At 41.9% G+C, this 20,867-nt stretch overlaps 1 protein-coding gene across 2 annotated transcripts in view; it reads left to right on the plus strand.

The window, feature by feature from the left end:
• KIRREL3 (kirre like nephrin family adhesion molecule 3) overlaps positions 1 to 20,867 on the plus strand; it is a 1,115,257-nt gene that overhangs the window by 990,796 nt on the left and 103,594 nt on the right. Inside the window, exon 14 of one of the 2 annotated variants that reach the window (XM_089537770.1) lies at positions 2,756 to 2,791. The exons of the other annotated variant lie outside the window; for it this stretch is intronic. Within the exon in view, the coding sequence (XP_089393896.1) occupies positions 2,756 to 2,791 (36 nt within the window). The remainder of the gene's footprint in view (positions 1 to 2,755; positions 2,792 to 20,867) is intronic. 2 annotated transcript variants of the gene reach the window in all.

Consider the following 20,867-nt stretch of genomic DNA (forward strand, 5'->3'; position numbering starts at 1 on the left):
GGGTGAGCTTTGGAACAGCTAACTTGTAGACCAAGTGGAAACTTCTCATTGGTTGGGTGAGGATAGCCAATTCAGACTGGCAGCAGGGGAGCTGATTCAAACTAAGCAGAAATTTTGCACTTCCAAGACACCTCATTGAGAAACCACACAACGAATCCTCCCAAAATGGGTTTGAATGATCAAGAACAAATGACAGGCTCTTATGCTCCCATTCTATGTCCCTTCCTTCCTCTCCCCTCTCAACATAATACAATGTTTCTGAAAAGCACAATCAGAATTATAAATCTAGAGCTTGATCCTAGTTTGTGGTCCTGGCTTGACAGATTAGCTCAAGCCATCATTTGCTGATAAAGACACCATGGTGAAGTTGGGCTTGAGAAAATTAGGGCATGTTTGCAAGTAAGAGAAACACTCAAGCTTGTCTCTTTCTCCATCCTCTGCTATTATCTAGAGAAGTGCTTCCTCCCTTCCCCCTTATTTATCCACTTCATTAATAGTAATAGCACCCAATGGGAGGTGGAAGTGAATCTTCCCCCTTTTCTAACTCCAAAAGTTATTTTTGGTGAGTGTAAATATAATGTTATGCTGATTCCATCCAACCTAAAGTCTTGTGAAGCAAAACAATCTTGCACTAACTCACCAGTCCTTCAGTGATTTCATAGATACACAGTTCCAGTCAAACTTGGAGTGCAGCCTGTAACTGATGACTGAATAGGTTTTGTGGTTCTGAGATGGAGCAGCAGAAGCATTTGCAAAAGTTATTGTGGGACTATAATCCCTTGTTGCCCTGCTAGCATAAGGATTCTAGAGATGTAGTCCCCCCCCCCAAAAAAAAAACCTTTCCAAGATCTAAGTGGCTTTAAATGATAGCAAGTGGGAGGACGTATCCCAGCAGAAGGTAAGAGAAATGTGTCCGGGAGACTCTAAACCACTGCCATTGCATCCCAATGCTATATGTCATCATAAAAGCATGTTGTAGAAATGGGATGACATGTGTCAGTTATAAACCAGATTCCACAAGATACCTTTTTAAAATAACTATTGGAGAGAGAATCTGAGAGACTAGGCCTGTGTCAAACAAGGGTTGAGGGAGAAGGAGGTAGCAGGATTTCATTATTTCTTTAGGGGCATATAATTAGAACTTTCTTTAGATATGCTTTTTTGGCTTGAAAATAGTCGTCTGGGGAATCACCCCATCCCACTGTTTATCCTTGTCTTTCTCATGACTGTTCACTACTGTTCACAGTAATTTCCCCCACTTTGCTGCTGCTTCAATGGCCATGCCTTCCCCCATTCCATCCATCTCCTTGTGATACCAGCCAGTCAGGGGTCACAGATGTAATGACACATGGCATTCTAGTCAATCATATTTAACTACTGGCTGATGCCACTATGGCTAAATGAAACCTATTTAGAAGAAAGACAGTGCTTCCCTTTCAGATCTTGGGGGGGGGGGGGGGTGCTGGACCTTCCAAAGTGAAGAAAACACTTTGACAATAATCCCTGAAAGAAGGATTGAATTATCCTTTTCTTTAAAAAAAAATCTCCCAATGCAAAGTGATGTCTCCCAACCTGCTATGGTAGTAAAGCAGCTCAAGTACTGCCCAAGTTCAATACCTTGGATCACTCCCTTTAAATGGGTACCACTCCACTGACATGAGAGCCCTCAGCTGTACCATGATTCTTCAAAACACCACCCATTTACAATGCTTATTTTGTCTTCTAAAGGGGTGCTAAGGCTGGATGACTCCCAGAGCGAAGGGCAGAATTACTTCTGGAAGGCCTTCAATTCCATCCTTTCCTATTAAATGCTAGGGCAGGCAGGTGGATTATTCTCATTAAACTCTAATTTATAAGCAAGGCTGCCATCCAGATTGAATTGGAAATAAATGAACTTCTTAAAATTAGCCTTGGGTCCTGTCCAGTGCATATAGACTCAATGGTTTGATTTCCAGTCTTCTGCCTCAGCAAAGAAATGTTGGGCAGGTTAGCAGATGTTTCTGTGGAGCTGCTGTAAGAATGTGAATCCCTGCAAACAACTTTTCAAGAGATGCTTGGTTGTCCAAAATGCAGAAAATGCCATTAATGACCATGTGAGGTACATTTTATAAAGGAAACGGGTGTCTGGTGATTGGCCTGAGGCCCTGGAGCAGAAGACACTGCTGGAAAAGAGAAGTTTGATTCTAGGATAAAAAGCTGTTAAGTTCCACAGGACTGATATTTAGGGCATCTTGATTTTTCATTACTGAACTGATAAGAGAAAAGAAAGAGGTTTTAGCAGTTGCTTTTTTAGCATGAAGAACTGGCATTTGATACACATCAGACATGGGAAAGTTATTCTTTTCAATATATCTCCCAGAATGCCTTAGTGAGCACCAGACTGAGGATTCTGGGAGATGTATACCAAAAATGTAGCTTTTTAAGGCTCTGACACAGAGATCTTAGGAATGTTTCATTTTACACGCTGGGTGCAGAATTGTATGTTTGTTTGTGAATACACACACACACACACATCCATATCCTAGTACATCGAGGCTGGAAACATTCAGGAGAGCCTTGCCTGACCCCTCCCTGGAAGCTAACTTTGCAATGGAGAACTCTAAAGCAAACCAACATAAAGGGAGGTGTTAGCCCAGTGGGGATGGGGGCGGTGAGAGAATGCCCAAAGAAATTTTATTTCTTATTTCTTATTTTTAAAAAGAGGGAACTGGCAAAAGTTGGCAAGGTTGTAGACACTTGCTTTATTTTCAAACAGGTACGGAAATGAAATCAGGAGCTGGTATGGAAGCAGGTATGGAAGCATGAGTAAAGGTGACTATGTGAATGGCCCCTGAGCCAATCCCAAACAAAACCTAAAACCACATGCTCATGTAGACTGAAGTGACCCAAAAAGGGAGGATTGCGGGAGATAAAAGGACACCTTAGAAAGGAAGCCCAGTTTGAATGAAGAAGCCGTCTTTGTTTTCAGAATCCTTCTACTCACTGGCCTTTGGGTCTCGGTGTTTTAAATGGGATCATGCTAATACACTGGCTGCTCACATGAAACATTGGTAAGCATTGAGACACAGTGCAAGGAAATTCCTGTGTTGCTTGGGGAATCTGGCATACAGTGGTACCTCGGGATACGAAATACCCAGGTTACGAAATTTTCGGGATACGAAAAAATCCCATTGGAAAACATTGTTCCGGGTTACGAAAGTTTTTTCGGGTTACGAAAAAACTTTTGGTGCTTTTCGGCGCGATTTCACACGGAATCGCGGCTTTTCCCCATTAGCGCCTATGGGAATTCGGCTTGCGAAAGCCTTTCGGGTTACGAAATTGACAGCGGAACGAATTAATTTCGTAACCCGGGGCACCACTGTATTTATCTGTGGCCCCTCATCCTTTGATGCTGGTGTCTACATACTGGCCTTGCACTTTAAAAGCAATGTAACAATCTGCCATTAAGCAAAATTAAATTCTAGGGGTATCTCATACTTGGCCTACAATGAGTAAATTAAAAATGATCACCGCTGAAACAGACATGAGTTATTATGATCCTGGCAAGGTTGTGGAAATCCACTGCTTATACCAAGGCAAACTGTGGCTTCCACCAGACCTTGTTTGGAGATGTCCCACTGGGAAACAGAGGTGCCAATGCTGTTTAGTCAGTACAATTCAAAGCTTGGAAAAAGTAGGGGGTGGTGGCAGGATTTGGATTGCAACTCCTATAATTCATAATCACATGAGACCTTGTTGGCTGGGGATTCTCAGAGCTGCAGTCACAAAAAAATCTAACTTTGAGAGCTTTGGTACCACTGCAAGCTTAGGTTTACCTTTTGCAAGCTTATGTTTACAATTGTACTGAATATCAGAGTTTGCAGCCATATCTTCATCCTGTTGACTCTGCTATTCTCTTAGCACATGCTGTACATTCTTGCAACATCACAAGCCATCTCCACTGACCGCCATGTTCATTGGTCATCTAGGACTCAAACCTACCAAATTCAGCTTCTTCTAACATGCCTGTGGATTTCTCTGTGTGAATCTAGCAATGTGTGTTGTCTAAGCCACCTCTTTGCTGCTCAGCATTCATTCCATGATCATTTTAAAAGGGAACATTTCCCCCCCCCCCCTTGAACAGCATACCCTCCAACTTTTGACAGACGAAAACTGGGACAGGTATGGCCAAGCAATGTCAGATTGTTGTCAAAAAAGCTAAAGTTACAAATGAGGAAGAACACAAAAGCTAGAAGTGGCTGCAGCCATTTGTTTTTGCCTGAATGTAGTAGAAGGGACAAAATTCTATACCTCCCTCTCTTCTCCTCTGCTCTACTCTCGTCTCCTCCCTGAGTTAATTGAGTACAAACTACTTTTGCACTTTGAACTTAGTTTGCAGCAACTGAAAAAAAATGAGGAGAAAGGGGTGAGGAGTCAGAAACTGGGACATTAAAGCCCAGGACAGGCCACCCCAAAAGGGTGGCCTGGTGTTGGCCTGTTTCCCTCTGGAGAGATGCCACAGCCGCCAAACCGCATGGCATCCCTCCGGAGTAAAAAAAACCGGAAAAAATTGGTTCTTTTCCCGTCGCTGGATGGACGACATGAGTGTGCCACTGGCACACTCATGATGTAAGTGACACACAGCTGCGTGTATATGCTGCACTTTGCTTACGTCATAATGGCAGCGCCTGTATGGATGGGATGCTACCATTAGTCTGCCGCTGTGCAGTGCTAGGGTCAGGGACCATGCGGTTGGTGCACGGTCCCTAACCCTAGTATCGGCGGCAGCACGGCGCTTCGGGACCATCTGTCCCGTGTCTGAGTTGCAGCTGAGAAAGTGGGGTGTTAGAAGATTAATTGGGAAAGCTGGAGTATATTGAATAGTTTAAATGTTCCCTTGAATCTAATATGTCCAGGATGACATATTTTTTTATAGGTGGGTCCTTAGGTCAGAGTGGAAGGGGCAGTCCTTTTCTTGCCATCTACCACCCCATTTCAGGATTTTGGAACCTGTGAATGTCCAAACAACAGCTCCCACAGTCCTTTGCCCATGATGAGTGCACCTACTGGCAGCAGGAGACCAAGGCACCTGGAAAATCAGACTTCCCCATCCCTGCTCTACTTTCTCTCTTTCTGTTCTTCCTTACCTAACAGCCTGGCAGAGAGGGCTGGAACTATCTTGCCAGAGGCCCTCATGGAGCATCTGTAGAGTGTTTTTGAGATAAGCCTGAGGGCCACAAACATCATCCCAGGGGTCACAGGTTGCCTGTTGCTCTTGTTTTATGGACAATAAATTGTCATGGAGGGAGCAAGCTTGTTTTCTGCTGCTCCAGAGAACAGGACCCAATGGAGCAATGGATGCAAGCTCCAGGAAAAGAAATTCCAGCTCAACATTAGGAGGGACTTCCTGACAGTAAGGGCTGTTCGACAGTGGAACAAACTCCGTTGGAGTGTGGTGGAGTCTCCTTCCTTGAAGGCCTTTAAACAGAGGCTGGATGGCCATCTGTCAATGGGGATGCTTTGATTGAGAGTTCCTGCATGGCAGAAGGGGGTTGGAATGGATGGCCCTTGTGGTCTCTTCCAGTTCTATGATTCTATGACATCTTTTTTCCTCCATGGTGAACCTTCACCCTCTACATGAGCTTTGTTGAGAATTGAAACACTTCCATCCAGATTGGGGCACTATTCCTTCAGCTCATCTCCCTCCCCTCCCCAATGCCACTTCTGTGCCCTTGACATTCTCCTTCAACGTTTGTGAACTAGCTTGACCAGATACACTGAAATCTTCCTTTTAGGCTCACAAAACTGGTTGGCTGAGCATTTTGAGGTGTATGTGCAGCCTCTTACTGCAAATGCTCATTGCTGGCCCCACAACTTTGGCAAATGAGAAACTAAACAAGGCTAATTCAAATTTTATTGCTTTTGACCAAAGCACAACAATATAACAATACATATAACAATATAACAGTATAAAAATACATGTAAATTATATCTAAAATGTGGGTATCTCGTATCTAGTACAGAATTTCTAGACAAACGAACAACAATTGTCATTATGCATTAAAAATTTTGTCAAATATAGTCATCGCCTTTACAGTTTATGGCTATCCCTGTTATATACTTGTTCCTGATTTTTTTAGCTGCTAAGGCAAACAAAGCTACTTTCCAAGTTACATATTTATTCAGGTCCAGTAGAAGATGAAAAATTATATCCTGTGGGGTTTGACTGGGGCTGGTTTCTATTATAGGTGTAATGAACCTCTCTCTTGGTTCTTGGTAGAGAGGACAAAATAACATGTAATGAACAAGGTCCTCTACCTCTTGACAACCATATACACAAGTACGTTCTTTTGCTGGAATACCTCTATATCTTCCGTCTCTGTATGCTGTATCCATCATATTTAATCTTACTCAACGAGGTAAAGATGAAATATGGATCTTGTTCAAGGGATTGATGTCGGTTTTGGAAATTTGCAGGGGCAATGTGGGAGGTATCCAGAGATGATCCTGAGATCTCTTTGATAGGATGACTGGATCTGTAAATGGACCAGGGACACTGTCAAATCCCTTCTAGATCCATAAAAATGTTCCTGGATATGAAAGGAATCCAGGAAACCAACTGGTGCTCATTACGTATACTTCTAACTAATTTTTATTAGTGAAACTAGTGGTAGTATAGATCCATAGGAGAAGGTTAGATTGTCTTAATGGAAAATTTACAGCAGTTTACAGTAGTACTAATAACTAATATTGCTCCCTGGATGTACTGGCTCTTTGTAGAAAGGTTAATTTTTAAAATATGAGTCACAGAATTCCCCAGCCAGCTAGAAATTGTAGTCCAAAAAGTAACTTTCCTGGGCTCTAAAAACAAAAATTTCTATACCGCTTTTCCACAGTGATCAAAGCGGTGTACATAGTAAAATTATTAAAACAACATAAAATTAAAACCACATTACATTAATTACAATATACAATTAAAATCCAATTCATAGGTATATGTAAGTGAGAGGGAGAAAAGGGGATCGAACATAACTTCAGTGAACATGGGTGAATGCTTGGTTAAAGAGAAAGGTTTTAAGTCTCTTTTTAAACAGTTCAAGGGAGGTAATGAGACAGACCTCCTCGGGAAGACTATTCCAATGCTTGGGGGCTGTTACTGAAAAGGCCCTCTGAGAAGTAGTAACATATCTCAAAGTAGGGACTTCGAGCAAGTTCTTCCCGGTTGTTCTGAGAGTGCGGGGCGGATTATATGGGGAGATGCGGATCTTCAAGTAAGTCGGGCCCAAGCCATGTGGGGCTTTATAGGTAATTACCAAACCTTGTATTGCGCTCAGAAGCGAATAGGCAGCCAGTGAAGATCTTTTAAGATTGGTGTTATGTAGTCAAACCTGGAACAACTGGTGACCAATCTGGTGACCATGTTTTGTACTAATTGAAGCTTCCGAGTTTGGTACAAGGGTTGCCCCATGTAGAGCGCATTACAGAAATCCAAACGAGAGGTTACCAGAGCATGTACCACCGTTTCAAGGTCCCTTTGGCCCAGGTAGGGTCGCAGTTGGCGTATCAACCGAAGTTGATAACAAGTGCTTCTGACCATCGCATCAACTTGGGATGACAATTGCAGGGACGAGTCCAGAAGTACTCCTAAACTGCGAATTGAGTCCTTCAGGGGAAGTGTGACCCCCCCCCCCTTCAGGACAGGTGGACAAATTTCCTTCCCCGGTCCTGGGGAACCTATCACTAGTACTTCCATTTTCTCTGGATTCAAGCTTAGTTTGTTTTTCTTCATCCAGCCCATTACTGACTCTAAGCAGGCATTTAGAGGAGAGACACCAACCTTAGACACTGCAGCAGTCTAGACTCTAGTCTTTTGGGGAGAGATCAGATAGCCATGTATATTAGTTCAGGTGTGGAGAATATAAATCACATTTCTGTCCTCCCACATCCCTACTATTCCATGCTTTACAACTACTGCTTCTCCGTTCCTTATCATTTAGAATAAAACAGTGACAAGTACAACATCAAATGCTTCCAACCCTGATTTTTAAGTTTAAAAAAATTATCTAAGCACAAGCAGGTTTCCCATTTGAGTTCAAGATTTAAATTAAAATGATAGCACTGTTTCTTTTTTATATAAAATATATCTATCTAGACATATAGCAGAAGCTTTCAGAGCTAAGGGCAATCATATCAGTTTAATAATAAATGAATAAATAAATAAATAAATAAATAAATAAATAAATAATATTTATTATTTATTTTTATTTATTTATTATATCATTTTAAGCTATTTAAAACAACTTAAAATTAAAACAGTAAAAGATCAGTACCACTGACTTCACCACAGTTTACTGAATTGTTTTTAAAGTATGTTTTAAATTTCACATTGTTTAATTGTATTTTAAGGAGGGGTGGATTGGGGCTTGGGATTGTATATTTTAACCTTGTAAGCCGCCCCGATTGCATTGTGTAGAGAGGCGGGATATAAATAAATTTTTATTATTATTATTATTATTATTATTATTATTATTATTATTATTATTATATGTTATCCAAAAATATAATAAACAAGAAGAGTCAAAACAATTTTAATTTTTTAAAAAATACCCTGTACATTGCAAAAAGTCAAATGAAATAATGAAAATACAGTAGAGTCTCGATTATCCTACATAAACGTGCAGGCTGATAGTTGGATAGCTGAAAATGTTGGATAATCCAGAGGGTCCAAGAAAAGCCTTGAAATCAATATGAATTGCAAACGTATTGAAATTTTATTGCAGTAACAGTAAAAGTAACATTTCAGTAACGTTATAGGAATAACATTGTAATGTATAAACAGTCCTCTAAAAATGTAAAGAAATCACTGATCAACATCGTGATGACAATATGTACTGTATAAACAGTTCAGTCCTCTGAAAATGTAAAGAAATCACTGAGCAGCGACGTTGGATAATTCGGAAGGTTGGATAATCGAAGGTTGGATAATCGAGACTCTACTGTATATAATAAAAAGCAAGCTGGTGCCTCTAAAGGAGGGATGTCCCTTACCTGGTGTGCCACAAAAGAGACGGCCATCAGAATTGTGTGTGCGCGCACATGCCTTCAAGTTGCCAGTCAATGTCTGGCAACCCCATGTATTTCATTGGGTTTTCTTAGTCAAGGAATACTCAGAGGTAGTTTTGCCAGTTCTTTTCTCTGAAATACAGCCTACAACACCTGATATTTATTGGCAATCTGCCATCCAAATACTAACCAGAGCTTACCCTGCTTAGCTTCCAAGATCAGATGGGATCTGGTGACTTTAGGTATTTTGGATACTTTCCATTCAAATTGCAGGAAGAAAATTGTGATTTCTGGCTAAGGAATCTTAGCTGTTGGTCCATCAAACGCCCCTCTCCGGGTTCTTATTTAGAGACATTCAAGGGTGCATCCTGAGTTCCTGCTCTGTCACTTACTTAATAGTCTATGTGAGAGCTCTTTTGCAAAACTTAGTAGAAAAGTTCAGATTTGATCTATCATTTCCAGGCCCAAAGAGCTCAGACAGCATGCCTGATAATGATCCCTCTGAGATCTCAGAGATCTACTGTCAGTCCAACTAGACACCACTGCACCCATTCAGGGATTTCAACCTTGTGTCCCTGTTTCCTTATTTATGGCATTTATCCTCCCTTCCCTTTCTCCTAAAGCTATTCTCATTGAGAATTAAAAAAAAAAACAGGTACAAATCAAAACACAATATACTAAAAGGTTATTAAACAAATCATGACATTAAAATACAATTGTACGTAAAGTTATTTCAAAGCACATCCATGAACAATGTGCTTCATACCATAGAATAAAACCCCAAAGCCTATCTGACTAAAAAGGCCTCTTGAACTACAGGTCTCATCACTGGCACCAAACCTGGTCATTGTCTCTGAAGATGGAAATTCTTTCCCAGTATCATCCAGGAACTCACGCCTGGGAAAGATGAAGCAGTGGTTTAACTATAGAAGATCAATACCTTACATTTATTATCTATTATTTCTTTTATTAAAACATTATTTGTTTATTTATTTATTTGAAGTCGAAGGCTTTCATGGCTGGCATCCATAGTTTTTTGTGGGTTTTTTTGGGCTAAATGGCCATGTTCTAGAAGAGTTTCTTCCTGACGTTTTGCCAGCATCATTTTCTGAAGATACCAGCCACAGATGCTGGCAAAACATCAGGAAGAAACTCTTCTAGAATATGGCCACATAGCCCCAAAAAACTATTTGTTTGTTTGTTTGTTTGTTTGTTTGTTTGGTGGTTGTTGTTGTTAACTTCCCTTGAGCTGACCTCAATTCATGGTGACCCTGTGGAAAAGATAACTCTAAGCCTGCATCTGCACCACAGAAAAAGTGGCTTGACACAACTTTAACTGCCATGACTCAATGCTATGGAATTCTGGGCACTGCAGAGCCCTGGTGCCACAGCAAGCATTGAGTCATGGCAGATAAAGTGATATCAAACTAGATTATTTCTGCAGTGTGGATGCAGCCTACAGCTCCCTGTCCTCAATCTCTCTGCTAAGGCTAGCGTCTTCCCTGGTCGGATCTATCCATTCAGCATGCAGTCTCCCTCTCTTTCTTTTCTACTTTTCCTAGCATCATTGTCTTTTCTAATGATTCATGGAAGGAAGGAAGAAAGAAGAAGGAAACAGTAGGACCACTGCGTGGAGAAGATGGCAAAATGCTAACAGAAGACAGAGAAAAGGCAGAATTACTCAACACCTTCTTTGCCTCAGTCTTCTCAGAAAAGGCAAAGGGTGCTCAACCTGAGGATAATGGAGCAGAGGACAGAATAGGGGAATTTCAGCACAGAATAAGTAAAGAGATAGTAGAGGAATACCTGTTTAACCTAAATGAATTTAAGTCTCCAGGACCAGATGAACTCCATCCAAGGGTATTAAAAGAACTGGCAAATGTAATATCGGAGCCATTGGCAATAATCTTTGAAAACTCCTCCAAAACAGGAGAGATCCCAGCAGACTGGCAGAGGGCAAACGTTGTCCCCATCTTCAAAAAGGGGAAAAAAGAGGATCCCAACAATTATCGTCCAGTTAGTCTGACATCAGTACTAGGAAAGATTCTGGAGCAGATCATTAAACAGAGAGTCTGTGAACATCTAGAAGGCAATGCCATAATCACAAAAAGTCAACATGGGTTTCAGAGAAACAAGTCATGCCAGACAAATCTAATCTCTTTCTTTGATAAAATTACCAGCTTGGTAGATGAAGGGAATGCTGTGGATATAGTATATCTTGATTTCAGTAAGGCCTTTGACAAGGTTTCCCATGACATACTTGCAAACAAGCTTGTAAAATGTGGGCTAGACAAAGGAACTGTTACATGGATCTGTAATTGGTTGACCGGCCGAACCCAAAGGGTGCTCAACAATGGCTCCTTTTCATCCTGGAGAGAAGTGACCAGTGGAGTCCCACAGGGCTCTGTCCTGGGCCCAGTGCTATTCAACATCTTTATCAATGACCTGGATGACAGAATTGGGAGCATACTTATCAAATTTGCAGATGACACCAAATTAGGGGGAATAGCTAATACCCCAGAGGACAGGATCAAGATTCAAAATGACCTGAATAGACTAGAAAGCTGGGCGAAAGCTAACAAAATGAAATTCAACACAGAGAAATGTAAGGTATTGCACTTAGGGCGGAAAAATAAAATGCACAGATATAGGATGGGTGACACCTGGCTGAATGAAACTACGTGTGAAAGGGATCTAGGAGTCCAAGTAGACCACAAGTTGAACATGAGTGAACAGTGTGATGCGGCAGCTAAAAAGGCCAATGCAATTTTAGGCTGCATCAATAGAAGTATAGTGTCTAGATCAAGAGAAGTAATAGTGACACTGTATTCTGCTCTGGTCAGGCCCCACCTAGAATATTGTGTCCAGTTCTGGGCACCACAATTCAGAAAGGACATTGAGAAACTGGAGCGTGTCCAAAGGAGGGCGACAAAAATGGTGAAGGGTCTGGAAACCATGCCCTATGAGGAACGACTTAGGGAGCTGGGGATGTTTAGCCTGGAGAAAAGAAGGTTAAGAGGTGATATGATAGCCCTGTTTAAATATTTGAAAGGATGTCATATTGAAGGGAGCAAGCTTGTTTTCTGCTGCTCCAGAAAACAGGACCCGGAACAATGAATGCAAGCTACAGGAAAGAGATTCCACCTGAACATTAGTAGGAACTTCCTGACAGTAAGGGCTGTTCGACAATGGAATGCACTCCCTCAGAGGGTGATGGAGTCTCCTTCCTTGGAGGTCTTTAAACAGAGGCTGGATGGCCATCTGTCAGGGATGCTTTGATTTGGATTTCCTGCATGGCAGGGGGTTGGACTGGATGGCCCTGGTGGTCTCTTCCAACTCTACGATTCTATGATTCTATGATTCTATGCCTTCTCATTATGTGGCCAAAGTATGACAGCCTCAGTTTAAACATCTTAGCTTCCAGGCAGAGTTCAGCCTTGATCTGTTCTAGAACCCATTTATTTGTCTTCTAGGCCATCTCAGTACTCTTCTCCAGCTCCACATCTCAAATGAATTTCTTCCTCTTGGCTTTTTTTTTTTTTTTTACTGTCCTGCTGCCAAGGTTATCAGGGCAAATACTATAAAATCCATAGTTTTTTGTGGGTTTTTCAGGCTCTGTGGCCATGTTTTAGAAGAGTGTATTCCTGATGTTTCACCAGCATCTGTGGCTGGCATCTTCAGAGAATGAACTATAAAATCCATTTGAATAATTTAAAGCAATTTAAAACAATAAAAATTGCTTTAAATGCTAAAAATATTGTTATTTAACACTGAAAACAGGGCAGTTTAAAAGCAATTAATTCAAAACAATTAATGAAATCAGTCATGTGCCCAAAAGCTTTAGTTAACAGTCAGGTTATTACATGATGCTGCAATAAAAGCAGCTTTGATACCAATCAGTCCTCTAAGGGAACAATATTCTATAACTAAAGTGCCACAGCGGAGAAGGCCCTCTCCTTTAAAAGGACCCCTCCAGCAGACCTCCAACATCAGGCAGTGTTTCTTCAAATCACTAAGTCCCAAATCATTTAGGGCTTTAACCTTGAATTCAGACCAGAAGCATACTGGTAGCCAGCAGAACTCCTTTAAAACCAATATTATAGTCCTGATGAAATCTATATTTAAGACAAGATGCTACTGTTAGACCACAATATGGAGAATTGTTTCCAATTGGCAAAGGGGTGAGGCAAGTCTGCATCCTTTCAACCTATCTGTTCAATTTGCATGCAGAAAATATCATACGAAGAGCAGGCTTGGACACAGAAGGAGGAGAAGTGAAGACAGGAAGAAGGAAAATCAGCAATCTAAGATATGCAGACAACACCATACTAATAATAATAATAATATTTATTTATTTGTATCCCGCCTCTCTCTGTATTGGATCGAGGCAAGTAACAACAAACATAAGAACAATAAAAATAAAACACAACAAACCACAAGTGAAAACATAGGAAAACATATAAAATCCAGTTCCCTATCTCCCTCCCACCTTAAAATACCATTAAAAATGACAATTCCCAACTGGAGAGAGAACATTCCGAGGAGGTCAATTTGGTAATGCCTGCCGTACTACTAGCAGAAAACATCACAAGCCTAGAGCAACTACTAAGGAAGGTTAAGGAAGAAAGTGCAAAATGCAGGCTTACTGCTTTACATAAAGAAAACAAAAATAATGACCATGGAGGATCTACACAAATTCAACCTAGGCAATGAGAAAATCAAAATAGTAAAAACCTTTCCATGCCTCGGATCAGACATGATCAGAACGGGGACTTTAGTCAAGAGATCGGAAGAAGACTAGGAATGGAGAGGGCAGCTATGAAAAAACTAGAAAAGATCCTAAAATGTAATGACATACAGCTGAGCACAAAAGTTAGCATTCCACCAGTTGTGAGTGTGAGAGCTGGACAGTGAAGAAAGTGATAAGGATAGGAAGAAAAATAATTCTTTTGAGATGTGGTACTGGAGAAGAATGCTGAGGATGCTGTGAACAAAAAGACAAATAAATGAGCCCTTGAACAGATCAAGCCTGAAATTTTCCTGGAAGTCAAGATAATTAAGTTGAAGCTGTCGTACTTTGGACACATCATGAGAAGGCATGACTCATTGCAAAAGACAATGATGCTAGGAAAGATGGAGAGATGTAGATAGAGAAGAAGACCACATGCTAGATGGATGGACTCTATTAAGGAGGTCACAGGTATGAATTTGCAAGGCCTAAGCAAAGCAATGAAGGACAGACAGTCTCATCCACAGGGTCACCCTGAGTTGAGATTGACTCAAAGGCGATTAACAACAACACAATGTGCTTTATGGATGGTGCACTTTGAACTAACTGCACTTTCCTAGTTATCTTCAAGGGTAGCCCCGCATAGAGTGTATTGCAGCAATCTAATCAGGAAGTTCCCAGTGCATGGCCTGTTGTGGATATCCCTATCTAAGAAAGGCTATATAGCTGGCAGACCAGTGCATACTGGGTCTAAACATTCTGAGCCACAGAGTCCACCTTGGACTCTAGTAACAAAGATGATAGTAAGAGTAGGTTTTTTTTTTTTTTTTGGGGGGGGGGGGGGTTGGACTATGTGGCCATGTTCTAGAAGAGTTTATCCCTGATGTTTCGCCAGCATCTGTGGCTGGCATCTCAGAGAATGTTGACATAGAAGAGAGTTCAGGAAACGTCAGGAATAAACTCTTCTAGATCATGGCCACGTAGCCCAAAAAAAAACCCCAAAACTATGGATGCCAGCCATGAAAGCCTTCGACTTCACAAGGTACGAATACTTCTAAACTATGCATCTGCTTTGTAATTGGGAGTGTAACCCCATCCAGAGTAGGAAGCTTATCTGACTCATTTTATTGGCCATTATGGGCATGAGAAGGGGACACTTGGGGCCGCGCATGACCAAGAAAAATCGGATTTTACCACACAGCAGTGTCTTCAAAATGGCCCTATTCCATCCCCCAGAGCCTTCTGAATGAAGCAAAGGACGCTCCTAAGCACTGAATGGGGATGGCTTGGGGCCAGGGGATGGAATGGGGCCATTTTGAGGACGCGGCTGTGCGGTAAAATCCATTTTTTCTCGGTCACACGTGGCCCCAAGCGCCCCCTTCCCGTGCCCATAATGGACAAAAAATGAGTCCAATAAGCTTCCCGATCAAGCATCATCCAGCCCACTACAGCACCCAAGGGATGCTCTAGCACCTGCACAGCCTCAGTCAACCCTGGCAGCAATGAGAAGTGGAACTGGGGGTCATCGGCAATCCTTTTCTGTCATTTGAAATCAAGGAGCAGTTGCCCCTTTCATGAACAGCAAGGTTGAGATCCATTAATCTCACTGGCCAAAGCACAAGCCTGCACTGTCAACTAGGAAACAGTTCTTCCTCACTTCCTCCCTGAATCTGTAACAGTAACTGGGGAGGTCATGGGCACAGCTCCAGCTCCCTAATGCTGATAGCTGTGCTATGAACATCTTTGGGTGTATTCTGGCTGCCTTTGCACAAGAGGAAAAGAAGGATCAGCCTCTGCCCCTAACAAAAGACTATTTCTTCTTTCCCTGGTTTGCAAGAAGAGTAGCTGGAGTGCAGCAGCCAACCAGCCATACCTCCTTCTGCAACATTTCCCAAAATGCATACATTGTTTACTGGGTGGCATACCAGTCTACACCAGTTAAGAGGATTCTAGTTTAAATGTCATAGTGCAAATTCTCATATTTACCAATCTCATACTCCAGCTGTCCTGATATGGCAGGGACACTCCTACTTTACCCTCTGTCATTTCCACTTTTTCATCAGCTTTTGAAATGTCTGTTTTCTCTCTCCCCCTCCCACTTTTCTCTTATGTCCTTGGCTTACTTCAGTTGCTGGAAACTGAGTTCAAAGTGAAAAAGTAGTTTGCATTCAGCTAATTCAGCAGGGGAGAGAGGAAAAGGTGGCATCTTAGCCTTCCATATAAACTCAGGCATAAGAAAGCTGTTGCAGCCTCTCCTTAGCATCTGTCTTCTCTCTCATTAATAACTTGTCATCTTAACCACATACTGATGTTGCTTGGCCCCATGTGTCCCAGTTTTAAGCTGTGAAATGTTGGAGGGTATGCAGTCTCCCCACACAATAGAACTGGAACACTAGGAAAGAAAGTGCATGCTTCATTTCTTTAGGGCTGAGCAATGACATGATTAAAAAACAAAACTGTGCACTGTTTTGTGCATTAGCACAGGGCTCAGAATTCCTGGATTTTGACCATGCATTTTTCACTTGCCAGAAGTGTGAATTATGCCACGTCAGCTGCACTCATGCCTCCTCACACTCACTCCCAGTGACAGTGCAGAGTAGGCAAGGGCAGCATGGGATTACACAGCATGGGAAATTTTACTAATAATGGCTTGCTGTCATACTGCTACAATTACAAAGCCCACTTTCCCTCCAATAGGAAAGGGAACAGGAAAAGTCTGCTTTGATTGCAAGGGAAAGCAGCTTTCAAACTCCATTAATGGATCTCAGACTCAGAAATTTGCCTGATGGCATTAGAACACTTCAGCCTCCATAGAGCGCCAGCCTCAGATCTTACATTGCAATGCCTCCTTGTCAATGGGGGATAAGAGAGAACAGCATACACAGAGAGAGATATAAAAAGTTATCTTTGCTGCTGGAGAAAAAAACCTACAAGAAAATAACAGTTTCAAAGGACACAGTACAGTGGACCCTCCACATTTACTGGAGTTAAGGGCACAGGGTGCCTGAGAAAGTGGAAAAGCCACAAACAGAAAACCTCTGGGGGTTTTATCTACCTGAGAGAACACCTCTCTAGGAATCTCTAGGTCCTCCAGTGTAACATGATGGTCAACAGCTGCCAGAGGTTGATCACACTGGAAGACCTACAAATACCTAGAAAAATGTTTTCTCTAGTAATCTGTAAGTCTTCCAATGCAGCTCCATGGTTAACTTCCAGCAGAGTTGTGTAGAGGACCTAGGAATTCCTAGAGAAAAAGATAGTAATCAAATCCACAAATAATCAGATCCACAGAAGTCAAAGCTGCAAATGTGGAGGGCTGACTACTTCACATATCCATCCTGTTTCTCTTCCATAAGGCCTTCAGTCTGCACTTGCCAACTACCAGCCCACCATTCTCCAGCTAGGCTCCCCAATTTCCAGCTAAGAGCAATAAGGGTAACTCCCTCCCATACTTAGACATTTAATAGTAGCACCTTTCAGTGCCTGAGTAAGGACATTACTACACAAACCCTGTTCTTGCAGTAATCACATCGTTTTAAAAAAATGGCATCATGTTTGATTCAGAACAGCCGACATCACACATCTTCTCAATTGTGTAACTGGGGTTGCTGCTGCCATTGCACTCTCTTCCCAACTTCTCCTTAACTCCATCTGCCCCCCTATGCCCTACCCAGTATTCCTTTATGGGGTTTTTAAATTTATTATTATTTTAACTTTTTCATGCAGTTCCAGAGCTTTGCTACAGTGATCGAAGCTAGAGCTTTTTTGTTATTGTTTTTGTTGTTTTACGGAATGGGGGGGAGTACAGGAATCAGCCTCCTTGGGAATAACTAGAGGGAAGGGGATGGGGGAGACACTGAAACCATGTGAATGCCAAAATCATAACTGCACTGGCAGCAATGTTTCGCACCTGGAGACTTGTATGATTGCCAAGTCGCTGATGGATTTTTCCTATCAATGAAAAGGGTCACCCTAACTGCAGTTCAGGAACACAGCAGCTATAAGTTGGAGGTGGCATTATGTGATAAATATCAACAAACCTGTTAAACAATTACAAATCCCGACACCGTGAGAAGTCGAAGGCTTTCATGGCCAGCATCCTTAGTTTTTTGTGGGTTTATTGGACTATGAGGCCATGTTCTATTTTATTCCCGGCCCTCTCACAGCCAGAGGAATTTACCGCATACCATGCAGCTGCAGACAAGTCTACATAGGGACCACTAAATGCAGTGTTCAAGCACAAATCAAAGAACATGAGAGACACTGCAGACTGGGCCAGCTGTAAAAAATCAGCAGTAGGAGAACATGTTATAAACCATCCTGAGCATAAAATACTGTTTTATAACACTGAAATTCTGGACCATGCCAACAACTATCAGGTCAGAATACACAGGGAAGCCATTGAAATCCATAAACATCTGGATAATTTCAACCAGAAAGAAGAAACCATTAAAGTGAACAAAGTTTGGTTACCAGTCCTGAAGAACACCAAAACCAGGACTCAGCAAATGCAAATGAGAAATCACTCAGAGTCAGGGGCTTTCCCAACAGATAATGATCACCAATTAGCAGACATTAATCCTCTTGGCAAATCCTCCCATCCTGAGGCCCTGTCATCAACAACAGAACAATACACAGATTAACATGGACTTTCCTCCAGACCCAGGGTCACACAGTGTGTGTGTGTGTGTGTGTGTGTGTGTGTGTGTATCCAGCTCTCTTCTAGGCCAGCATTCTCTGAAGATGCCAGACACAGATGCTGGTGAAACATCAGGAATAAACTCTTCTAGAACATGGCCACATAGCTAGAAAAACCCTAAAAAAATTAAATCCCGACACCACCATTTCTCGAAAGATAGGAAATAGATTTTGTATAAAGAAAAAACCCCACAAGCTCCTTGACTTTACATTGAAACACAAGATAAAGGATGGATGAGAAGGTCTCTTTTTTGGCCAAGGGGTGCATTTCCTCAGGGGTAAAAGTGTTGGGGCTGCCACCTGCTCGGTCTTTTTGCCTCTGATGTCACCTTCTTCCTCTTCTTTATTTCTTTTACTCCCAGTTCCTCCTTGCTTAATGAATATCAGAAGAAGGACAGCTGACTTTGCCCAAACTCTGAAGTTGTTACATGCAGAGGACTTTTGAAATTGGCTGATAATTAAATGAAATTAGGATGTCCATTGCCCTAGAGCTTGAAGTTGCTGATCACCAGTTTAAACCCTGAAGATGCTCTCCCCATGACAAATCATCCATTTGCTGATCAAAATTTCTGTATTTCAGATCTGTAATAGGCATTCAGATAATATCCAACATATCCTTCAAGAAAGATAGGGAATGGACAAAGTAGATCACCTAATGAGCATCCCAAAAGCTATTAACCCTCACCACAGTGATGAATTGTGGTCAGTCATATTTATTGATTTTTTCCTCCATTGTAGTTTTGTAGGAAATTTCCATATCCCCACAAACCAACTTGGCCTCCTCAGTGACCAAGTTTATACCCACATTTTAGTAAAACAGAGAGACTAGATTGTTCAGGAGATTGATCAGGATTTAAACCCTAAAGAGGCTCTCCCCTGCAGAAGCAAAGTAGCAGGAAACCCAAGATGGTGACCAAGTGTTGGAGAACTAAGGCCTGGGACAGACTGCCCCAAAAGGGCGAGCTGGCGATGGCCTGTTTCCCTCTGGAGGGACGCCACAGCAGCCAAACTGCCCAGCATCCCTCCGCTCCAAAAAGAAACTGGAAAAATTGGGTTCTCCTTGGGTCGCTGGGTGCATGTCACGAGTGCATCAATGGCACACTTGTGATGTAAGCGATGCGCAGCAACGTCTATATGCTGCGCGTCACTTATGTCAAGATGGCAGCACCCATGTGGATGGAACACCACCATTAGATTGCCATCATGCTGTGCTAGGGTTAGGGACCGTGTGGTTGGTGCACGGTCCCTAACCCTAGTATCAGCGGCAGCATGGTGCTTTGGGACCATCTGTCCTAGGCCTAAGTGATCAATCAGCACTATTGAGTATGAGCAATCCAAAGGGGTAGAGAGAGTTGCAGTGCAAAACATCTGCAGAGCCAGAGTTATGTGATATGAATCAGAGAACATCCAATAATCTTGTCTCAGGGTGATACGTCACCATGGCCCTTGCGGCCTCTTCCAACTCTATGATTCTATGTCATTCTGCTGGAGAGAGGGGTCAGTTCCTAATATTCCCAACACACATCCCACTGCCACTTGAGGAATGGGGGGGGGGGGGAGGCAAACCACAATCTTTTAGCCTTAAGAAGAAGGCATTAACAAAACTTCTCTAAAATAAATTTTGCAAAGAAAATCGTATGATCGAGTTATCATAAACTGGAGTCAAGCTGAGCAACAAAAATAACAACAAAATTACTGTTATAATCACTCGACTAGTGGCTTTATCCTGGCACCACTGGTTTTGCAGCAATTCATTTCCACTTCCTTTGAAACCATAAACAGTCCTATTGAGTACACTTCAGACTATACTGTTGGAAAGGGAGTTTTTGTTCATCAAAACAGCAAGAGAAGGACCCAATACCTCCCATCCTCTAGACTCTAGAGTTTCCCATCTCTACATCTCTTATCATCTTAGTTGAAGAACAGACTTCTATGAACTAATCAATCATCTACTGTATATACTCATGTATAAATCTAGAAATTTAGGTCCAAAAATTAATCCACTGACTTATGCATGGGTCAATGTAAAGATAGTCAGTCCTTCTTATACACGGATTTCTTATGGAATCATAGAATTCAAGCATCCATGGTTTGAAAATGTTCAAAAAAAGTACAAATTTCAAATATCAAACCTTGATTTTCCATTTTTATAAGGGACACCATTTTGCTATGTCATTATATGTAATGGGACTAGAGCATCCACGGATTTTGTTATCCACGGATGGGGGATCTTGGAAGCAAACCCCAGCATATAACAAGGGTCTCATGTACTGTACTTTAACTCTTCTTTAAAAAGGGACCATCCCCTGATGAAAGGCAAGAGTGTCCTAGACCCCCCTCTACTCTCTCATCCATCCAGCCTTTAGGTTGAGCACAAACAGTTATACCTGGTGGGATT

Source organism: Sceloporus occidentalis, unplaced genomic scaffold (genome assembly GCF_023333645.1).
Source record: "Sceloporus occidentalis isolate IW3139 unplaced genomic scaffold, rSceOcc1.0.p SCAF_9, whole genome shotgun sequence".
Lineage (NCBI taxonomy): Eukaryota > Metazoa > Chordata > Lepidosauria > Squamata > Phrynosomatidae > Sceloporus > Sceloporus occidentalis.